This window comes from Pristis pectinata, chromosome 9 (genome assembly GCF_009764475.1).
Source record: "Pristis pectinata isolate sPriPec2 chromosome 9, sPriPec2.1.pri, whole genome shotgun sequence".
NCBI lineage: Eukaryota > Metazoa > Chordata > Chondrichthyes > Rhinopristiformes > Pristidae > Pristis > Pristis pectinata.
In genome coordinates, this window is record NC_067413.1 from 53,484,091 (window position 1) to 53,500,618 (window position 16,528).

General features: G+C 37.3%; 1 protein-coding gene across 5 annotated transcripts in view; it reads left to right on the forward strand.

Moving 5' to 3' along the window:
• The window catches only part of oxr1a (oxidation resistance 1a), a 387,780-nt gene extending 373,464 nt beyond the window's left edge, over window positions 1-14,316 (forward strand). For all 5 annotated transcript variants that reach the window (XM_052023890.1, XM_052023892.1, XM_052023891.1 and 2 more), the window contains 4 exons: window positions 4,888-5,040; window positions 5,704-5,799; window positions 8,875-8,948; window positions 12,572-14,316. In XM_052023890.1, coding sequence (XP_051879850.1) covers window positions 4,888-5,040; window positions 5,704-5,799; window positions 8,875-8,948; window positions 12,572-12,707 — 459 coding nt within the window. In that variant the 3' untranslated portion in view covers window positions 12,708-14,316. The remainder of the gene's footprint in view (window positions 1-4,887; window positions 5,041-5,703; window positions 5,800-8,874; window positions 8,949-12,571) is intronic.
• The last annotated feature ends 2,212 nt before the right edge of the window (window positions 14,317-16,528 follow it).

Sequence of the window (16,528 nt, forward strand, 5' to 3'; positions counted from 1 at the left end):
CTCATTTTTCTCCAATGTTTCTGCTCTCTCCCCATACTCCTTGGTGTGTTTCAACACCAGTAACTTCCAAACTAAAATATTCTGCCTTTTTCTTTTGCCAGTGTGGATGACTTCATATTTTACTGCATTATGTTCTATCTGCCAATTTCTTGCTCATTCATTCAATGTCTCTATTCTTTGCCTTTCTGCATCCTCTTTACAGCCCACACTGCCGCCTAGCCGCCAATCATCAGCAAACATGGACATATTGCACCTGATCCCCTCATCCAGATCGCTGATAGAAATTGTGAAAAGTTGGGCACCCAGTACAGAGACATCCTCTGCGTTCCAATTTAAAAATGACCCTCTTACTCCTGCTTTGTTTCCTAATTATCCCTGGTTCATGCCAATGTATTACCCACTCTACCCTAGTAATGCATGCCCTAATTCTCTTGTGCGGTATCTTTTCAAAGGCCTCTGAAAGCCAAGGTACACGCCATAAACAGGTTTGCTCCATTCAAAACCTCATTACCTGGTTCAAGGAGGAAGGATTCACTGAATGTTGACAAAATGAAGTGATTGTTTGACACCAGCTCAGAATAGTATTTTTTTTAAAAAGTCAGGAACAGATCATTTGAAATGATTGACGAGTGAAAGTGCATATTTGTTGCAAAGACAACTGGGAACTGACATTGATTTTTTTTAAAATTTACTAATAAATGTAAGCATTGTTGGAAAGGCCAGCATTTATTGTTCAACTCCTTCTGCCGCTGAAAAGCCTATGGTCCATCTAGTGAAGGTAAATCCATAATGCCATTGGGTAGAATAATACAAGATTTAGCTACATGGATGTTGAAGGAATGATGATAACGTTTCCCAGTAAGGACTGTATCGACTTGGAGGATAACTTGTAGATGGTGGCATTTCACGCACTGGGTGCCATCCTCTTTCAAGCTGGAAAAGGTCAAGGTTTGGGAATTGCCAGAGAAGAAACATTACTATGGTGTAGATAGTAAACACTGCAGCCACAGTGTGCTGCTGCTGGAGGAAGTAAATGCTTTGCTCTTCATGTTGTCATGCTGTTTGTCTGTTGTGGCAGCTGTAATCAATACAGGAAAGTGGGTGAGTATTGTTGTATTTGCCAAGCTGAATTTCTGTGGAGCACTAGATTTGAATATCTAATGATTGAGAAGAACTGTAGAAAACTTACAAAAGTGCTTTACTGAGGCATAATCTGGAATTATGTGGACCCTTGGGCCAAGATTTTGCTCTTGTTTCTTAGCCTGCAAGCTTCAAGACTCCTGTGTGAATGTGGAAATCCCAAACAAACACTATTGGGGATTTTGCATGACATATTTGCAGCCAAACAGGTGATTATTGCTCTTCCTCAGCAGTTACTCTAGGAAATCTACTCTTCACATCTTGCTCCAGTGGGTGCAGGATTCAAGAGCCCATTTGATTGAATGATTGTGCAAGAAAACCAAATTATCCTTTTAATTGGTAAATAACAAACTGCTGGAGGAACTCAGCAGTTCAGGCAGCACCTGTGAGACAAAAGGATAATTAGTCTTTAATCATTTGTAATTTTAGTTGATTTGGTCATCTTTAGTTAAATTGTAATTGTTAAATTTTAAATGTTTCTGAAGCATTGAAAGGATGTGAAGGCTTTGAAGGACAGTTCAGAAGAGAACTTTCCCAGATGCGGAAGTCTGCGCAAGTAGACTTGTCGTACCTGAGAAGCCTCGCTTGAGGTGGAGTGGGCCCCAAGCAACAACGAGGACATGGGTGACATACAGCTGAGGCCTTGCACTGGAATGTAAAAATGGCTTTTATCAACTTGCTGATTTCAAAACCTTTTGAATTGTTTTAATACATCTCTGATGGATTAATTTTAAAACCACTCAAATAGATTAAAGTAGTTGTTTTTAAGAGAGAAATTGAATTCAACACCTTAAAATTCTAACAAATAATTTAAAACATTAAAATAGATGTAAAGAACTGAAACATTTTGATCTTCTACAAATTGCTGAGTGAAAAGTGCAAATATTGTAAACTCACTGTGAACTTCCGGGTTCAAGTTATGTTGTGAAATTACTGGGTTCTGCTGTTAATCCAAATTAATGTTGCTGCTGCTACTTAGACGTAGTATTTTACATTATAAAAATTCTGCTAATGAAATCATTTATCACCCTAACACGCCAGTCAATCCAGGGGACCAAGAAAGGGAGCAATTACTTGCTTAGTGAGAAAGTTAGTGTTAGAAAGTTGTGAGTCCCAGGTGTATTTATTTTGTGTTTCATCCTCAAAAAAAATAGCATATTTGAGATGCTATATTTACAAGTATGGGAAAACAATTATAAATATGCAAGCTCAGATTGGATATGGGTCAGGTTCATTATACTTGAGCAGACCCTCTAGTTCATAGATTTTAAAACATTTCATCTGCCTTGATATTGGAGACGAGAATTTTCAGGACATTAGAGTTGCTGAGCAGATTCTGATTTCCTGCCGAAAGTTTTGAGATCATAATTACTTTGAGATTTTGAGCACAGCTACAGTGGAGGAAAATATTCTCCACCTCCACCCCCCCCCCCCCCCCCCAAAAAAAAAGTTGTCCACCACTTGGTTTACATCATTTTTAAATCTGCTGTAAACTAATTGAATGTGTTGCTTAGTTAGCCACTTGGCTTGATGTAATACATGACAGAAGGATAACTAGATAAAACTTTTCTTAATTCAGTAATTGCTGTGTTCTGTTACTCCTGATCAGTGCCATAGTCGTAATCCCCATAGTAAAAACCTTTACAAGTTCTGTATGACTTCTTGCCATTTGTGTATTAAATTCTAAAGGACAAACAGGTTATATTATTATGTCTTCTTTATATAAAAAAAAGTTCTCTCACTCACTCACTGTTCTCTTTATTACTTTCCTTCCTTGGTTAATGAATTAGACCATCGAGCATGAAACCTGTATGGTTGAAACTGCAACATTAATGTTCCACTTCTTCATCACAATTGAAGCACAGTTAACAATATCTGCTGTTAGTTAAACTTGCCTTTGCATGTTTAGATTTTTCAGATTTTGCTTTGCGTGTCAAGTTGATGAGAATGCAAGCTTATGTGGCAGAGCAAATGAAACCAGATATCTGAGACATGAGAAAACAAGTCAAGCAAATGTTATCTCCTGAACCAATCAGACTGAAAGATTGTGAAATAGCTTAAGGATTGGAAAATAAACTACTTGCATTGTAAGCACACAGGAATGAAAAGAAAGTTTGGATTAAGATCAATAAAAATAAGTTTTATTTTAATTTAGATGTAAGAGTTTCGAAAACTTCCCATATCAATTAATTTCTGAAAGGATGAGAATCCATGTTTGTAATTGTTAAAAGTGTCATTGAGGTTGATTAGCACATGCAAAAATGACCATGATTCAGGATATGGACTTGAAATAATATGTCAAGTTTATTTCCTTCATATCTGCCTTGCTAATAAAGTAAGTTCATGCTATTTAGTGGTGAGGCAGACAACATGCTTCCATTTTTGCAAAGCTGATAGCAGCACACATAAATCAGACAGTAAGCTTGAATGTCTGTGCATCCTCCACTCACTGAAGTTGCTGGGCTCTTTGTGCATAAATAAAGGTGAGCACAAAATTGTCTTTCTTAAAAAGCAAATTCTAGCTCATTAAAAGTTTACATGTCTGAAAATTTACAGTACAAAAATTGTATGACTTGGAGGTAGAAAATCCAATTATCCAATGCATATGTTGCGAGAAAAATGTTTTCCTTTGAGGCCTGATAGGAAAAGCGATTCATCCATGGCTGACAAGAGAAATTAAACGTAGTATTAAATCAAAAGAAAAGATTTATGAAGTTTGCCAGAAATAGGTCTGAGGATTGGGAGCACTTCAGAACTCATCAATTTCTTGGTTCACCTTTGCCAAGGAAAAGCAAGATGCAATGTGAGAATAGACTGGAAAGAAGTGTAAACCTGGATTGTAAGAGCTTTAGTTGGTGTGCTGAGAATATCAAGGGCCTGGCAAGGAGGAGGAACTGAGGATTAAATAATACTAGAGCTTGTAGTTGAGCTTTGATGGCTGATAAAGTCCAAGGAGCTGATGATCTATGTCCCAGCGTTTATTAGTCAGACTTAGTTTTGAAAGTTTAGCGATGGTCTGTCAGAAACAACATAAAGATTGTGACTAGGGCTGACAGAAATATACTGAATACATTTTTCTCCAAATCAATCACAGCTTTTCATGAAATGGTAATTATACTGCTTTTATTTTGATTCAAGCTGTCCATTGTAGTTTGTTGCAAAGAAGCATTGACCTTTTATTTAAAATAAATGTACTAAAAATATCTATGAAAATATGTACTTTAAATAAAAAGTACATATTTTCATAGATATTTTTAGTACATTTATAAATCTTGTTTCCATAATTATAACATTGTCAACCTCAGAATGATTGGAAGAATGTATAAGTTATCAAAATGTTGAATTTATTTTGAAAGCTGCAGCAAACTTAAGTTATTAAAACATATTAAAATAATGCTCAATCCCAGCTCTGCCAAGTGTCAATAATTTCCACTCTTTTTTAGGTTAATTTTATTTGAATACATTGCCTTTTATTTAGTAAATAAGTTAACAGATCTTTGCAGTCTTTGTGATGAAAGTATTGCTTATTATTTTGCAGAAATTAGTTTATGCTTGTATTACAGAGCTCCACTGTTCTTTGGACTTAGCTGGCAGGTGCCTTTTTGTCTCATTTTATGATGGAGATGAAAACTCATTCCTGTGCTAGCTGGGAATATATTACCAATTTTAAAACTGTATTTTAATTTTGTTGTCAGTCGATTTTTATGCATTCAGTGTTGATGATAATTTCTTTTGTATGAATTTCAGCTTGCTAAAAATCTGCCTCCTCGCACTGTTGGTTACCCATGGACTCTAATTTACAGTACTTCAAAGCATGGCATGAGTCTAAAGACACTGTACCGTAGTATGACAGGTGTCGATACACCAATGCTGCTAGTTATTAAAGACAGCGATGGCCAGGTACAGCAAAGACATTCCAAAGACAGGGCGTTACTTGTATGTCATCCATTTAAGCAAAAATGTACTGTTAACTTTGTAAAAAAAAAGTAATATTTCAAATAATAAAATGTACATATTCCTGTAATGTTTTATTCTGCCTTGCTGAGTTTCATGATTTTGACATGTCATTGTTTTAATTCTCTCAGCTGGGTGGTGCTTTGGTACTAAGAATGTTGCCACTTGCTGAAGATTTGCGTGGTATTTCAAACAATGACGGCTAGCTTTGATCCCCATTGCCATACTGCCGCTTTCACCTCCTTGCAACTTATAACTGAATGCAAGTTGTCCAGGTGCTGAGGTTGCAAGTGGCTTTCTTGGCAACCTCAGCACCTGGACAACTTGCATTCAGTTATGGAGCATAAAACAAACTGCTGGAGGAACTTAGTCTCTTGTGTCTCCAGTCAGTTATGGGCCTGGGAAGCACTGCTGTAAAGGGCACAGTACATGCCACTGAATATGTGGAATATGATGAACTGCCCATTGGAGTGGGCATGTGTAAGATGGCATGTCAGAAATTAATAGCATCATCAGCCTATGAAATAAACTTGTTTACAATTAATCAAATCATTTGGTAGATTAAGAACTGTTCTAATTAATTTTTATTATCCTGTTTTATACCTACAGCTATTTGGTGCACTAGCATCTGAACCATTTAAAGTTAGCGATTGTTTTTATGGCACAGGGGAGACATTCCTCTTCACATTTTATCCAGAATTTAAGGTAAGAAAACAAATCAATCAGAATCCACTTAGAAGATTTGTAATTTGTTTAATTTCATACTCAAAATTTTTTGCTAATCCATTGAAAAATATTTTAAAGCTTCTTGTGATGACACTACTCTGTTGATATTAAACCAAGCCCCGCACTTCCACTTAAAATTAAAATAGTATCTTGAAACCTAAATATCAATAATGATGAATTGCCATTGTCCTGACTTCTGAACAATAGTTTAGTTCAAGCAAGTGGCTTTCTTGCAACCTCAGCAATCTGCAAAGTTAAAGATTATTGTCAACTAGTATATGGATGAAGCCAACATACCGATTGCAGGCTTTCAGGAAAGAGACAAACTTTGGTATCGATAATTAGAGGCTTGTGCTTTAACAGGTGTAGAAAGAGAAAATAACTATTGCCTTTGTGCTGTCAGGATAGCTTGTATTGGACATTTGGTTTTGGGAACAATGACAGAATCATAAAGTTTGATTTGTGTTTTTTGTGAAAGTTAATGTGTAACCAATTGGATTCTACATAGATGGGCAGAGTGGAAATGTAATAGGCCACTGCAGGTTTCTGGGAGCACTGGCAAAATGTGATCCAAACATTGTTTTATGGTCATATTTGTTTCCAGATTTCTTAAGGTACCTTGATGAGAATTGAAATTTGTGATGTCTAGAATGTTACTTAAGGGGTCTTCATTACTAATCTAGTAAACAATCATACCTACTGCATCTAGTGGTTATCAGTTCACTAATGCAGACGTTTACATTTCCTCCATCTATAACTGAAGGATGACCACACATATTGCAGTACCAGATTTGATTCTGGATACTGCCAAGCTACATCCAGAGGTGTAATAGGTGTCAAAAGCTGGCCTCTTTTTAATGGTACCTGGGGCCTGATTTCCTCCAAGCCGCATGTATAATAAGAAATCCGAAGTGAGAAGCCAGGAATTACGATGAATGTCAGACTCGTTTTGTCGAATGTGGTGTCAAATCAGAAGACATTGGAGCAGGCTTCACTTTCCTTTTCCTTGTTACTCCTTCAAATGTTACAGCTGCTTGGCAGTTAGGGCACTATTGAAGTCCAGCCACGAAGTGCAAACTTATTTCTGCAGACTGTTCCTCTACCTTCCATCTTCCCAGCCCTTCTTCCATCTGTCTTCCTCGCCTTCTCTCCCCAACGTTAGCCACTTCTATAACAAGCAGCTGATATAAGGGACAGTTATCGCCAGGCAGAATAGTTTTCATTTGATTTGGCAAACTTAAGCATATTATGCCATGGCTGCATTAAACAATTCTACAAATTTGACAGCTCTGATAATAATGCTAAATAGAGATGGCAATCATCTGTCCAGTTCTAATTTTTGTCATTTAATAATTTAAACAATATAAACAGTGCAGCCAAAATTTGGAAGTATTGAAAATTTTGTATTTAACCAAATGTCAAAATTAAGTAATTTGAACAAAGAAAAGTTGACTAAAGTCGTACATGGTTAGTATGATTTTATTTGTGATAGTGTTGACATTTTTATTAAGGAAAATAATTTCAATTGGATCTTTTACAAATAATTTTGTTAATTGTCAATTGTGTATAGCACTTGATATTGATCAGGGGTCAAAAATGTGATTGCATTGAAATTTTCAGACAAGTGAAAGTTGCCTGATCTGCAAGGTCAAGAGCATTGCTTTCCAAACCTTTTTCCTTATGTGAACTTCTTAAGTTTTGGAAGCTTTTTGCAACCCCAAAAATAACGCAGCCAACGTATAAACAACATGTCATAAATATGCATTGATATGTTTATCGATGGTCTTTAGATTGCAAGTAGATACTGTTTTTATATTTGCGGCTGATCCAGTTGAGTTTCTGGTCAATGTGACTCTTACGATGTTAATGCTGGGGTATTAATGTACAGTTGCATTGACCAGAAACTCAACTTAGATAATTAGAATCTTTTATTGGATCTGGTCGTGCCTGACACTTTTGAGACACAAATGTTACTTGGTACTTATCAGCCCATGCCTGAATTTGTCTATGTCTTGGTGCATCCAGGCATGGGTGGCTGTATTTGCTGAGGAGTTGCAAATGAAATTGAACATTCTTCATTCATCAGCAAACATCTCCGCTTTTAACTTTGTGGTGGAAGGACAATGCCCTTAGGGACTCTTGCAGTGATATCCAGGGGATGAGGTGATTGTCCTCCAATAACCACAGCTTTCTTTCTTTGTGCGAGATGTGAGTCCAGCTACTGGAGCGTTTTCTCTGTGATCCCATTGACTTTGCTTTCATCGGGCTCCTTAATGCCACATTTGATCAAATTCTATCTGGATGTTGAAGCCATTTAAGAGACAACCACATGCAGTGGCTTACTGAATAGACAAATGCCATTGTGGTGGCAGTCCACTAGCTACCCTGCCGATGGAGAAAATAAACTAATTGTACAGTAACAACCATTTGCCCAGCTGGTGGCTATTTTGCTGCATACAGTTTCTGAAAAGAATGAGAATGTATCCTGGCAGCATGTATGCAGGAAAGAAAATTCTTTGCATCCTCTTTACTACTAGCAGCAGCGATGTGGTTGTATGTCCAAAATAATTTCCTGAAGATAGGAATTGCAGACGATGGATCTGCGATTAGTATAGATGGGTACCTGATAGTTGGTATGGACAGGGTTTCTGTGTTGTATGACTATGACTTTGCTTTAGACCATTTGCTTCTAAAATCTTTATTCAGGTCCTTTGTACAAGATTGTTCACATTCAGCAATTAGTGCTGTACAATTCATGCCATGGAGTCAACCTCATTTCTATAGATCTTTAAATTCACTTATAGTGGAGGATGAAATCATGATTTAGGATTGCTTGTGTTTGCTTTTTTTAATGGGTTCTTCTGTTAGTTTGAAAACAGACATCTGCTGGATGTGGCTGGCATTTTTTTTGCAAAAATTAGTGAAGTTCCTGGGGGAAAATGTCATAAGAATATGAAATTGAAGGATTTCTTTGTTCATTGATATTTAAGTGCATGTATTAATGCTGGGCAGCTTTTGAATAATAAGTAAATAAAATTACTGAATATTTTTCAGATATTCAAATGGACAGGCGATAATATGTTCTTCATCAAAGGAGATATGGATTCCTTGGCTTTCGGTGGTGGAGGGTAAATCTCTTTCAATAGTTTTAGCACCTTAAGTGACTATACAGCTAGGAAGCTCTTCCCTATCATAAGAAATCTTATCAATAATCTTCACAAAGAATTTTGTGGATGTATAGCTTTTACAAAAAATTATGTAAAAAAAAGAATTAAATTAGTATTAATTACGTCATTATAAAAAGTAACTAGAAGCTGTTCCATATGTAAATTTTAATTGGCTCATCAAATTTTAAAGCATATGGAATTAATTTTGGAACATGGGCATTATTATACAGGCCACAACAGTTGTTTATTGCACGAAAAGATAATCCAGAGAGCAATGAATAGGTGGTCTGCTAATCTGGATTGATGAATTGTTGCTCAAATCCAGGGAGAATCCTATTTGTATAGAGCACCTCTAAATGAAGAAGGATAACCCTCATCGCTATCTCATGCCTATCCCATTGAGTACAGTCGCACCTTTAAGTTAGTTGTCATTCTTAAAACACCAATTTTCGGTTAAGCTAGTTAAAAGTTTATTTAAGAGTGGCCTATCAGATTTCTTAAATATTTCTTTCAGTAGCTATGTTGATGAAAAGTTGCTGCCTACAAAATTACATTTATGATATTATCTGATGTCCAGCAGCATTTACTAATAAATTTCAGTTTTCTAATTAAAAACTTATTCTTTCACTTTTGATGTATTCACATGCAAGTAAAAAGCTCAACAAAGCAAACCTGCTTATGACAGGAATTTAGATTGTACTCCCTTTAGTAATTGTGACAATGGTGAGGGATGGGACTGCATGCAGGGTGGGAATGAGAGAGGGGGATAAGGTTTCATTGATTCATAAAGCAATAACAATGACCATAATTATCATTAATAATACAAAAAAACATACAATCCTTAAAAAAAAAATCTCATGATGGATTGGTCAATCAAACAGTAAGTAGTGAGATTTTCTAGTATCGGCTGTGGGGATTTCCTGGTATCAACCTTCCTTATCTTGGACTAATCATCTACTTTAGGCCTCACTTAATATGAAGGAGCCATCTTGGTTAGCTGTCTGTTTTTAACTCTTTGTTCAAGCTTAAATAATTACTTTCAAAGGGTTGGCAAATGTTCCTGCCCATCACTATCTTAATTACCTCAGCCTATTAACAGACTAAGCACAGATGAACAGGTAGCCCAATTAATCCCTGTTTGATTAGGTAAAGCAGTTGTGATCTTTCCTGATCTCTGATTTTACCTCATGATCTTTATGGGCTGTTCAGACAGCTCCTAAATGACAACTGATACTGATGGCACCAATTTAATTGAATCGACTATCTTAGTTGTCTAAAGGTATTGACTCCCGAGTTTTCCATGTCCTGATCTATAACCCAGCTGACATGGCGTGATTATTCTATTTCTCCAGAGGAAGTGTAACCTGGCCTACCGAGATACCAATGACATAAACTTGCTTCTCAAACTATGCCTTACAAAACATCCACTGTACATTTTAAGTGCTGTGTCAACATCCTTCCATTGTTCTGTTCCTTATCTAATTCATTCCCTGGCTGCAATACCTTAACCACTAATATTACATTATGTAATTAGTATTTTTGTTCAATGAATATCCCAACATTTCCAACTAACCTTAAACATATTGATGACAATTCATCCAAAAACTCTACAGGCAGAGAGGAATATGGTTGGAAGGGGATGGGGGGGGAACACTGGGGAGGAGATGGAGCATGAACATACAAGTGATTGCTGGAAATTGACTTCACCTAATTTTCATACCATTTCCCCCTACTGCTTGTCTGCCTGAACTCATCACTTATCATTTATCGGCTTGGGCTGTTATTGTCCAAGCCTGGCTGTGAGTCTATAACCACCCCCTCTGGTAGTGGAATACATTGTCTGCCTTCAGTGGTGGGCTGAAGTATTCAGGAAACACATAATTGCAGATATGTTGGAATCCAGACCTCTGAGTATTAAAGGAGTTTTGCAGAGATCCATTCAATCCCATACTGAGGATCTTAAGTTATTATTGGAGGTTGTTAAAGCAAAATGAACCATTCAAAATAAAGGCAAATTATTTTCCTCCAGACCAATTGAAAATGTTTCTTAAATGTATTGTTTAACAGTGTGATTTAAAGCAGCAATTAACTTTAATTATCCGATGTCCTAATATAGATGTTAGCGGCTACTAATTGAGTACCACCAAGTTGTCAGAAGCAGCTTTAGAACTGAATGCAAGACATTTCTGAAAGTTTATTGGATCAATCTTTAATTCCTCTGCCACACTGCACAGATCCTGCTGCAAATGTCTGGAGTTACAATGCTTAACCCAATTGCAGTTAAGATGTACAGGGAGTAAGCTTTGCTACTTAGTTTCTCACAAAAATTTGTTTTAGGGCAGATTTATTTACAAAATTAGTTTTAGATGCCAACTATGTTAGAATTCTAAATATTTAAATGTCTGGATTTGAACTTGTTTAAGCAGATCCTGTTTAATATATAAAAGGGCACAAAACATTTTTTCGTTTCTTTCAAGTTACATGTTCAGAGATGTTCTGTGGAAATGTGAAATTTTGATACGTGGTTTGACAAAATAAGATATCTTTATTAGTCGCATGTACAGCGAAACACACAGTGAAATGTATCTTTGCGTAGAATGTTCTGGGGGCAGCCCACAATTGTCGCCATGCTTCTGGCGCCAACGTAGGATGCCCACAACTTCCTAATCCGTACATCTTTGGAATGTGGAAGGAAACCGGAGCACCTGGAGGAAATCCACACAATCACAGGGAGAACATACTAACTCCTTACAGACAGCAGCCATAATTGAAACCAGATCACTGGCGCTGTAATAGCGTCACACTAACTGCTACACTACCGTGCCTACATTGGTTGGATTACTGCCTGGGGTTACACACCTTGCAGACATCATCTTCCCTTATCAGAATATCTTTCTATTTTGTTCTCTTTTTTGTTCTTAACTAGCTTATCCTTTAAATCAGTTATTAGCCTTAATTTCTCCAGGTGTTGGCAAGTTCCTCATTTTCTACAGATATTTCTCTTGAATTCTTTATGCATATATAGATGTTTGGCCCCATCTCCAGTTGTGCCACTCTGCCCACCCTACCCCAGTGGAAACATCTAGGATCTTCCCTTTCTGATCATTCAAATTAACTCATAGTAGTAGAATGTTAACCTCATTTCCTTGCAGCATGGAAGGAGGCCAATTTCGGCTCATTGAGTCTATCTTAAATATGTCCTGTGATCTATTCTTTGATGTTCCTACCAACTGCCCTTCGACACACTCGGGCAATTTACAATAGACTATAAACCCACCATCATGCATATTTTTAGGATGTGGAAGGAAATCAGAGAACTGTAGGGGTAACCCACGTGGTCACAGGGAATGTGGGCAAATTTGGCACAGACTGCACTGGAGATCAGGAATGAATCTGGCTCACTGGTGCCGTGAGGCAGCAGCTCAATTAACTGTGCCATTGTGTAGCCGCCTTCTTTCCTGATTAGTCATAATCTGTGTTCTGGGATAATCTGCGTCTTTTCTGGAGTAAAAATTTGATTGAACTAGTATTCGTATGGTTCTGTTCACTTTTCCCCAACAATGAATTCAATGTGTTCTTTACAGAGGAGAAATTGGACTGTGGTTGGATGGCGATCTCTACCATGGACGTAGCCATGCTTGTAAAACATTTGACAATCACATCCTTTCAAAGAAAGAAGATTTCTATGTACAGGACATTGAAATATGGGCTTTTGAGTGAAAAATACTTTGCATAAGCACTGAAGAAATTAATGTCTCTCAAGATTGTAAGACCCCAAAACCTGCGTGTACCAGTACAGCAAAGCTGAATTTCGGCATATCAAAACTGACACTTGCTCCCTCGTTCCTGCCTTCATTAGAGCAACCCAACCACTTTTTTTTTTAAAGAGGTTACTAGAGTGAAATTGCTTTAAGTGTTGAAGCTTATTGAACATAACTGAAGTGTTGATGCTACAATTGTCAAATATATAATGTATATCTAAATTCTAAACACCAGCCTTTGGGTTTTCATGAGTTAATTTAATTTGGACCAGTTACACATCAAACTGAACCCTGACTTGTTGCAATCACATTCGTGATCAGGTCATAACCAAGCAAATAAATATTAATATCTCATGGATGTAAATCAAATGTAATTTAGTTTAGATCCATTAGGGCAAAAATAAATCTTGGTAAGCTGTTCCTCATGTTCTTGCTGCAAGTTTAGGATAGATACTGTGACCATTTTAGGTTTCGTGACAAAAGAAGCTTGGATTGCTCCAAAAGTTCAACCATTTTTAAAGAATACTGCAGTTTTGTTGCAAAACTAACGAAAAAAAAATAGAAATGTGTCAAGAAATAAGCCTCATGTCAGCCGAGTGTTGCAGATTTGTCTAATCCTGCAAAGGTAATGGAGTATATTTAGTATTTATTGGGCATATATTTATCCTACTATTTTGCTTCATAGTACACTAAACTCCCAAGCACATACTGAGTACCCATAGTTGTGCTGTCTGTCAATGTGTGTACATTGTGAGTGCAACTAACACCACCCTACAACTGGATAGTGTAGGTACTGTTGATAGTAGGATAATTTTTTAGACTTGTGAAATTTGCAGATTAGTTGTGACCTCAAACAACCTTGGCAAGCAACGTTTCACAGTAATTTCTGGCCTAGTCATAGAGAATGAATAGAGCCAGCGATAGATTAACAGTCTCAGAAAGCAAAAGGTTTTCTCTGTATTTAGTTAAGTCTGAAACCTGTTTTTTTAAAAATAAAAATATTTCTGTTCTGGGTGTGACAGTGACTTCTAGTGCTGAAAATCCAGCTGTTCCAAATGCATTGTATATTAACCTGTAAATTAAAGTAAAATATACACTGTTCCACAGTTTAGAAAACTGGAATAGTGAATTGATTATAATGTTTTGAATTACAATAGAAATTAACTCAGGCCAGTTAATTTTATTGGCTTTAGTTGCAGCCAATTCTTTAGTACATTTCCAAATTTAAGTTTTTGGATTGTTGGAAGAGAGTTTGCTGCTACAGTTCAAAAAGGCATATTTTCTGAACTATGTTTATGCTGAATGTGAAAAATACATCAGTTTGCTCTGTTTTTGCCTAATGTACTGTAACTTTGATAGGATGTAGCCTGACTGTTTACAGATTTTTTTTCAAAATGAAATACAAAATAAATATAGCAGCTTTTCTTCCCCTTCAGTCTTCCACAGCAGTATTATTGTCTTTGTGGAGTTGCCGCTACCTATATTAAAAGAAATATTTAAAGTCCTAGAATTATCACAGTACTGCAATGTAATGGTGATGTATAGTAGAATAAATTATTGGAACCATTTATCCTTGTCTGAATTCATTTGGTTTCATTGGATCATGTAGTGCAGGAGGAGGCCAGTTGACCAGGTTTTTCCCACAGTTTTTCACTGTTTCCCTCCAAGTAAGAATGTATTTCTTTTTGACAGTGACTATTAAATCCACCCTCTTCAGACAGTGCATTCAAAATGTTAACATTGCTGTGTTTAAAAAAAAATGAATTGTTTAAGAAGGGTAGCAAGGACTAGCCAGGGAACTACAGGCTGGTCAGCCTGACATCAGTGGTAGGGAAGTTACTGGAGGGAATTCTGAGGGACAGGATCTACCAGCATTTGGATAGACTGAGTCTGATTAGGAGGAATTAGCTTGGTTTTGTGTGTGGAAAGTCGTGCTTAACAAATCTTTCAGAGTTTCTTGAAGAGATAACCGACAGGGTAGATGAGGGTAGGGCAGTGGATGTTGTCTGTTTGGACTTTAGCCAGGCCATCGACAAGGTCCCGCATGGCAGGCTGGTCTGGAAGGTTAGGTTCCTTGGAATCCAGGGAGAGCGAGTTAGATGGATTCAAAATTGGCTCGGAGGTAGGAAACAGAAGGATGGTGGTTGAAGATTGTTTCTCAGAATGGAAGTCAGTGACTAGTGGTGTGTTGCAGGTGTCGGTGTTGGGATCCTTGTTATTCGTTATTTATATAAATGATTTGGATGCAAATGCACAAGACTTGATCAGTAAGCTTGTGGCTGACACGAAATTAGGTGTTATTGATAGTGAAGAAGGTTATTGTAGATTACGGGGGGATCTTGATCAGTTAGGGAAGTGGGCCGAGGAGTGGCAAATGGATTTCAATACAGATAAGTGTGAGGTGATGCATTTTGGAAATCAAACCAGTGTAGGGCTTATACTATGAATAGTAGGGCACTAGGCAGTGTAATGAAACAGACGGACCCAGGAGTACAAGTGCATAGTTCATTGAAAGAGGTGGAAAAGACATTTAGTACACTGGCCTTCATCAGTCAGGGCAATGAATGTAGGAGTTCGAACATTATGTTGCAGTTGTATAAGTCATTATTGAGGAGTACTGTGTACAGTTTTGGTCACCCTGTTATAGGAAAGATGTGGTTAAACTGGAAAGAGTGCAGAGAAGATTTACAAGGATGTTGCCAGGACTAGAGGGCCTGAGTTATAGGAAGAGGTTGGCCAGGCTAGGTCTATATTTCTTGGAATGTAGAAGATTGGTGTTTAAAATTATGAGAGGCATAGATAAAGTGGATGGTAACAGTCTTTTCCCCAGGGTAGGGGAGTCCAAAACCAGGGGGCATAGGATTAGGGTGAGAGGGGAAAGATTTAAAAGGAACTTGAGGGACAACTTTTTCACACAGAGGGTGGTGTGTATGGAATGAGCTGCCAGAGGAAGTGGTTCAGGCAGGTATAGTAGTATCATTTAAGAAGCACTTGGATAGGTACATAGAGGGACAGGGCTTTGAGGGATATGGGTCAAACTCAGGAAATTGGGACTAGCTGGGTGGGCACTGTGGTCGGCATGGACTGATTGGGCCGAAGGGCCTGTATCCATGCTGTATTGCTCTGTCTCTATGAAATAAAAGAATCTTTGTTCTAGTTCTTTTGGCCATTATTTTAAATGTGTCCTTTAGTTATTGATGTTCCTGATATTAAAACAGTTACTCATTTACTCCCATGATATTTTCAGTGCTTATTAAATCTCACCTCAATCTCTCCACTGTAAGAACAATCCCAAATTCTCTACTCTTCACCTAACAGTAACTTGATTTTATCATAGATCATGAAAATGAAATTATCTGCAGATGCCGGAAGAGTAACAGAGCCAGTTATGATGAAGGATCTTCGACCTGAAACATTAGTTCTGTTTCTCTTCCCACAGATGTGGCCTGACCTGCTGAGTATTTCTGACATTTTCTGTTTTTATTTTATATCAAAGATCATGTTTTTAGGGGTATTTTTTTCCTTTGTGGCAAATATTCATCTCTCTAATCCAAAGATAACTTCCAAGACATAGATAACTTCAATGACAGAGTAAGAGGCAGAGACTCTGATCATTTTGTGCACAAGTCCAATCGCTGTTGATCTGGTGGTACAGTTTAATCCAATCAGTAGTTCCAGTTGAAGGAAAACATCAGTGATGATGCTGACCATATAGATGTCTATTAACATTACTTTTACAGCTTTCCCCAGTTCGGAATGTCAGTGACATCAGGGGATCCT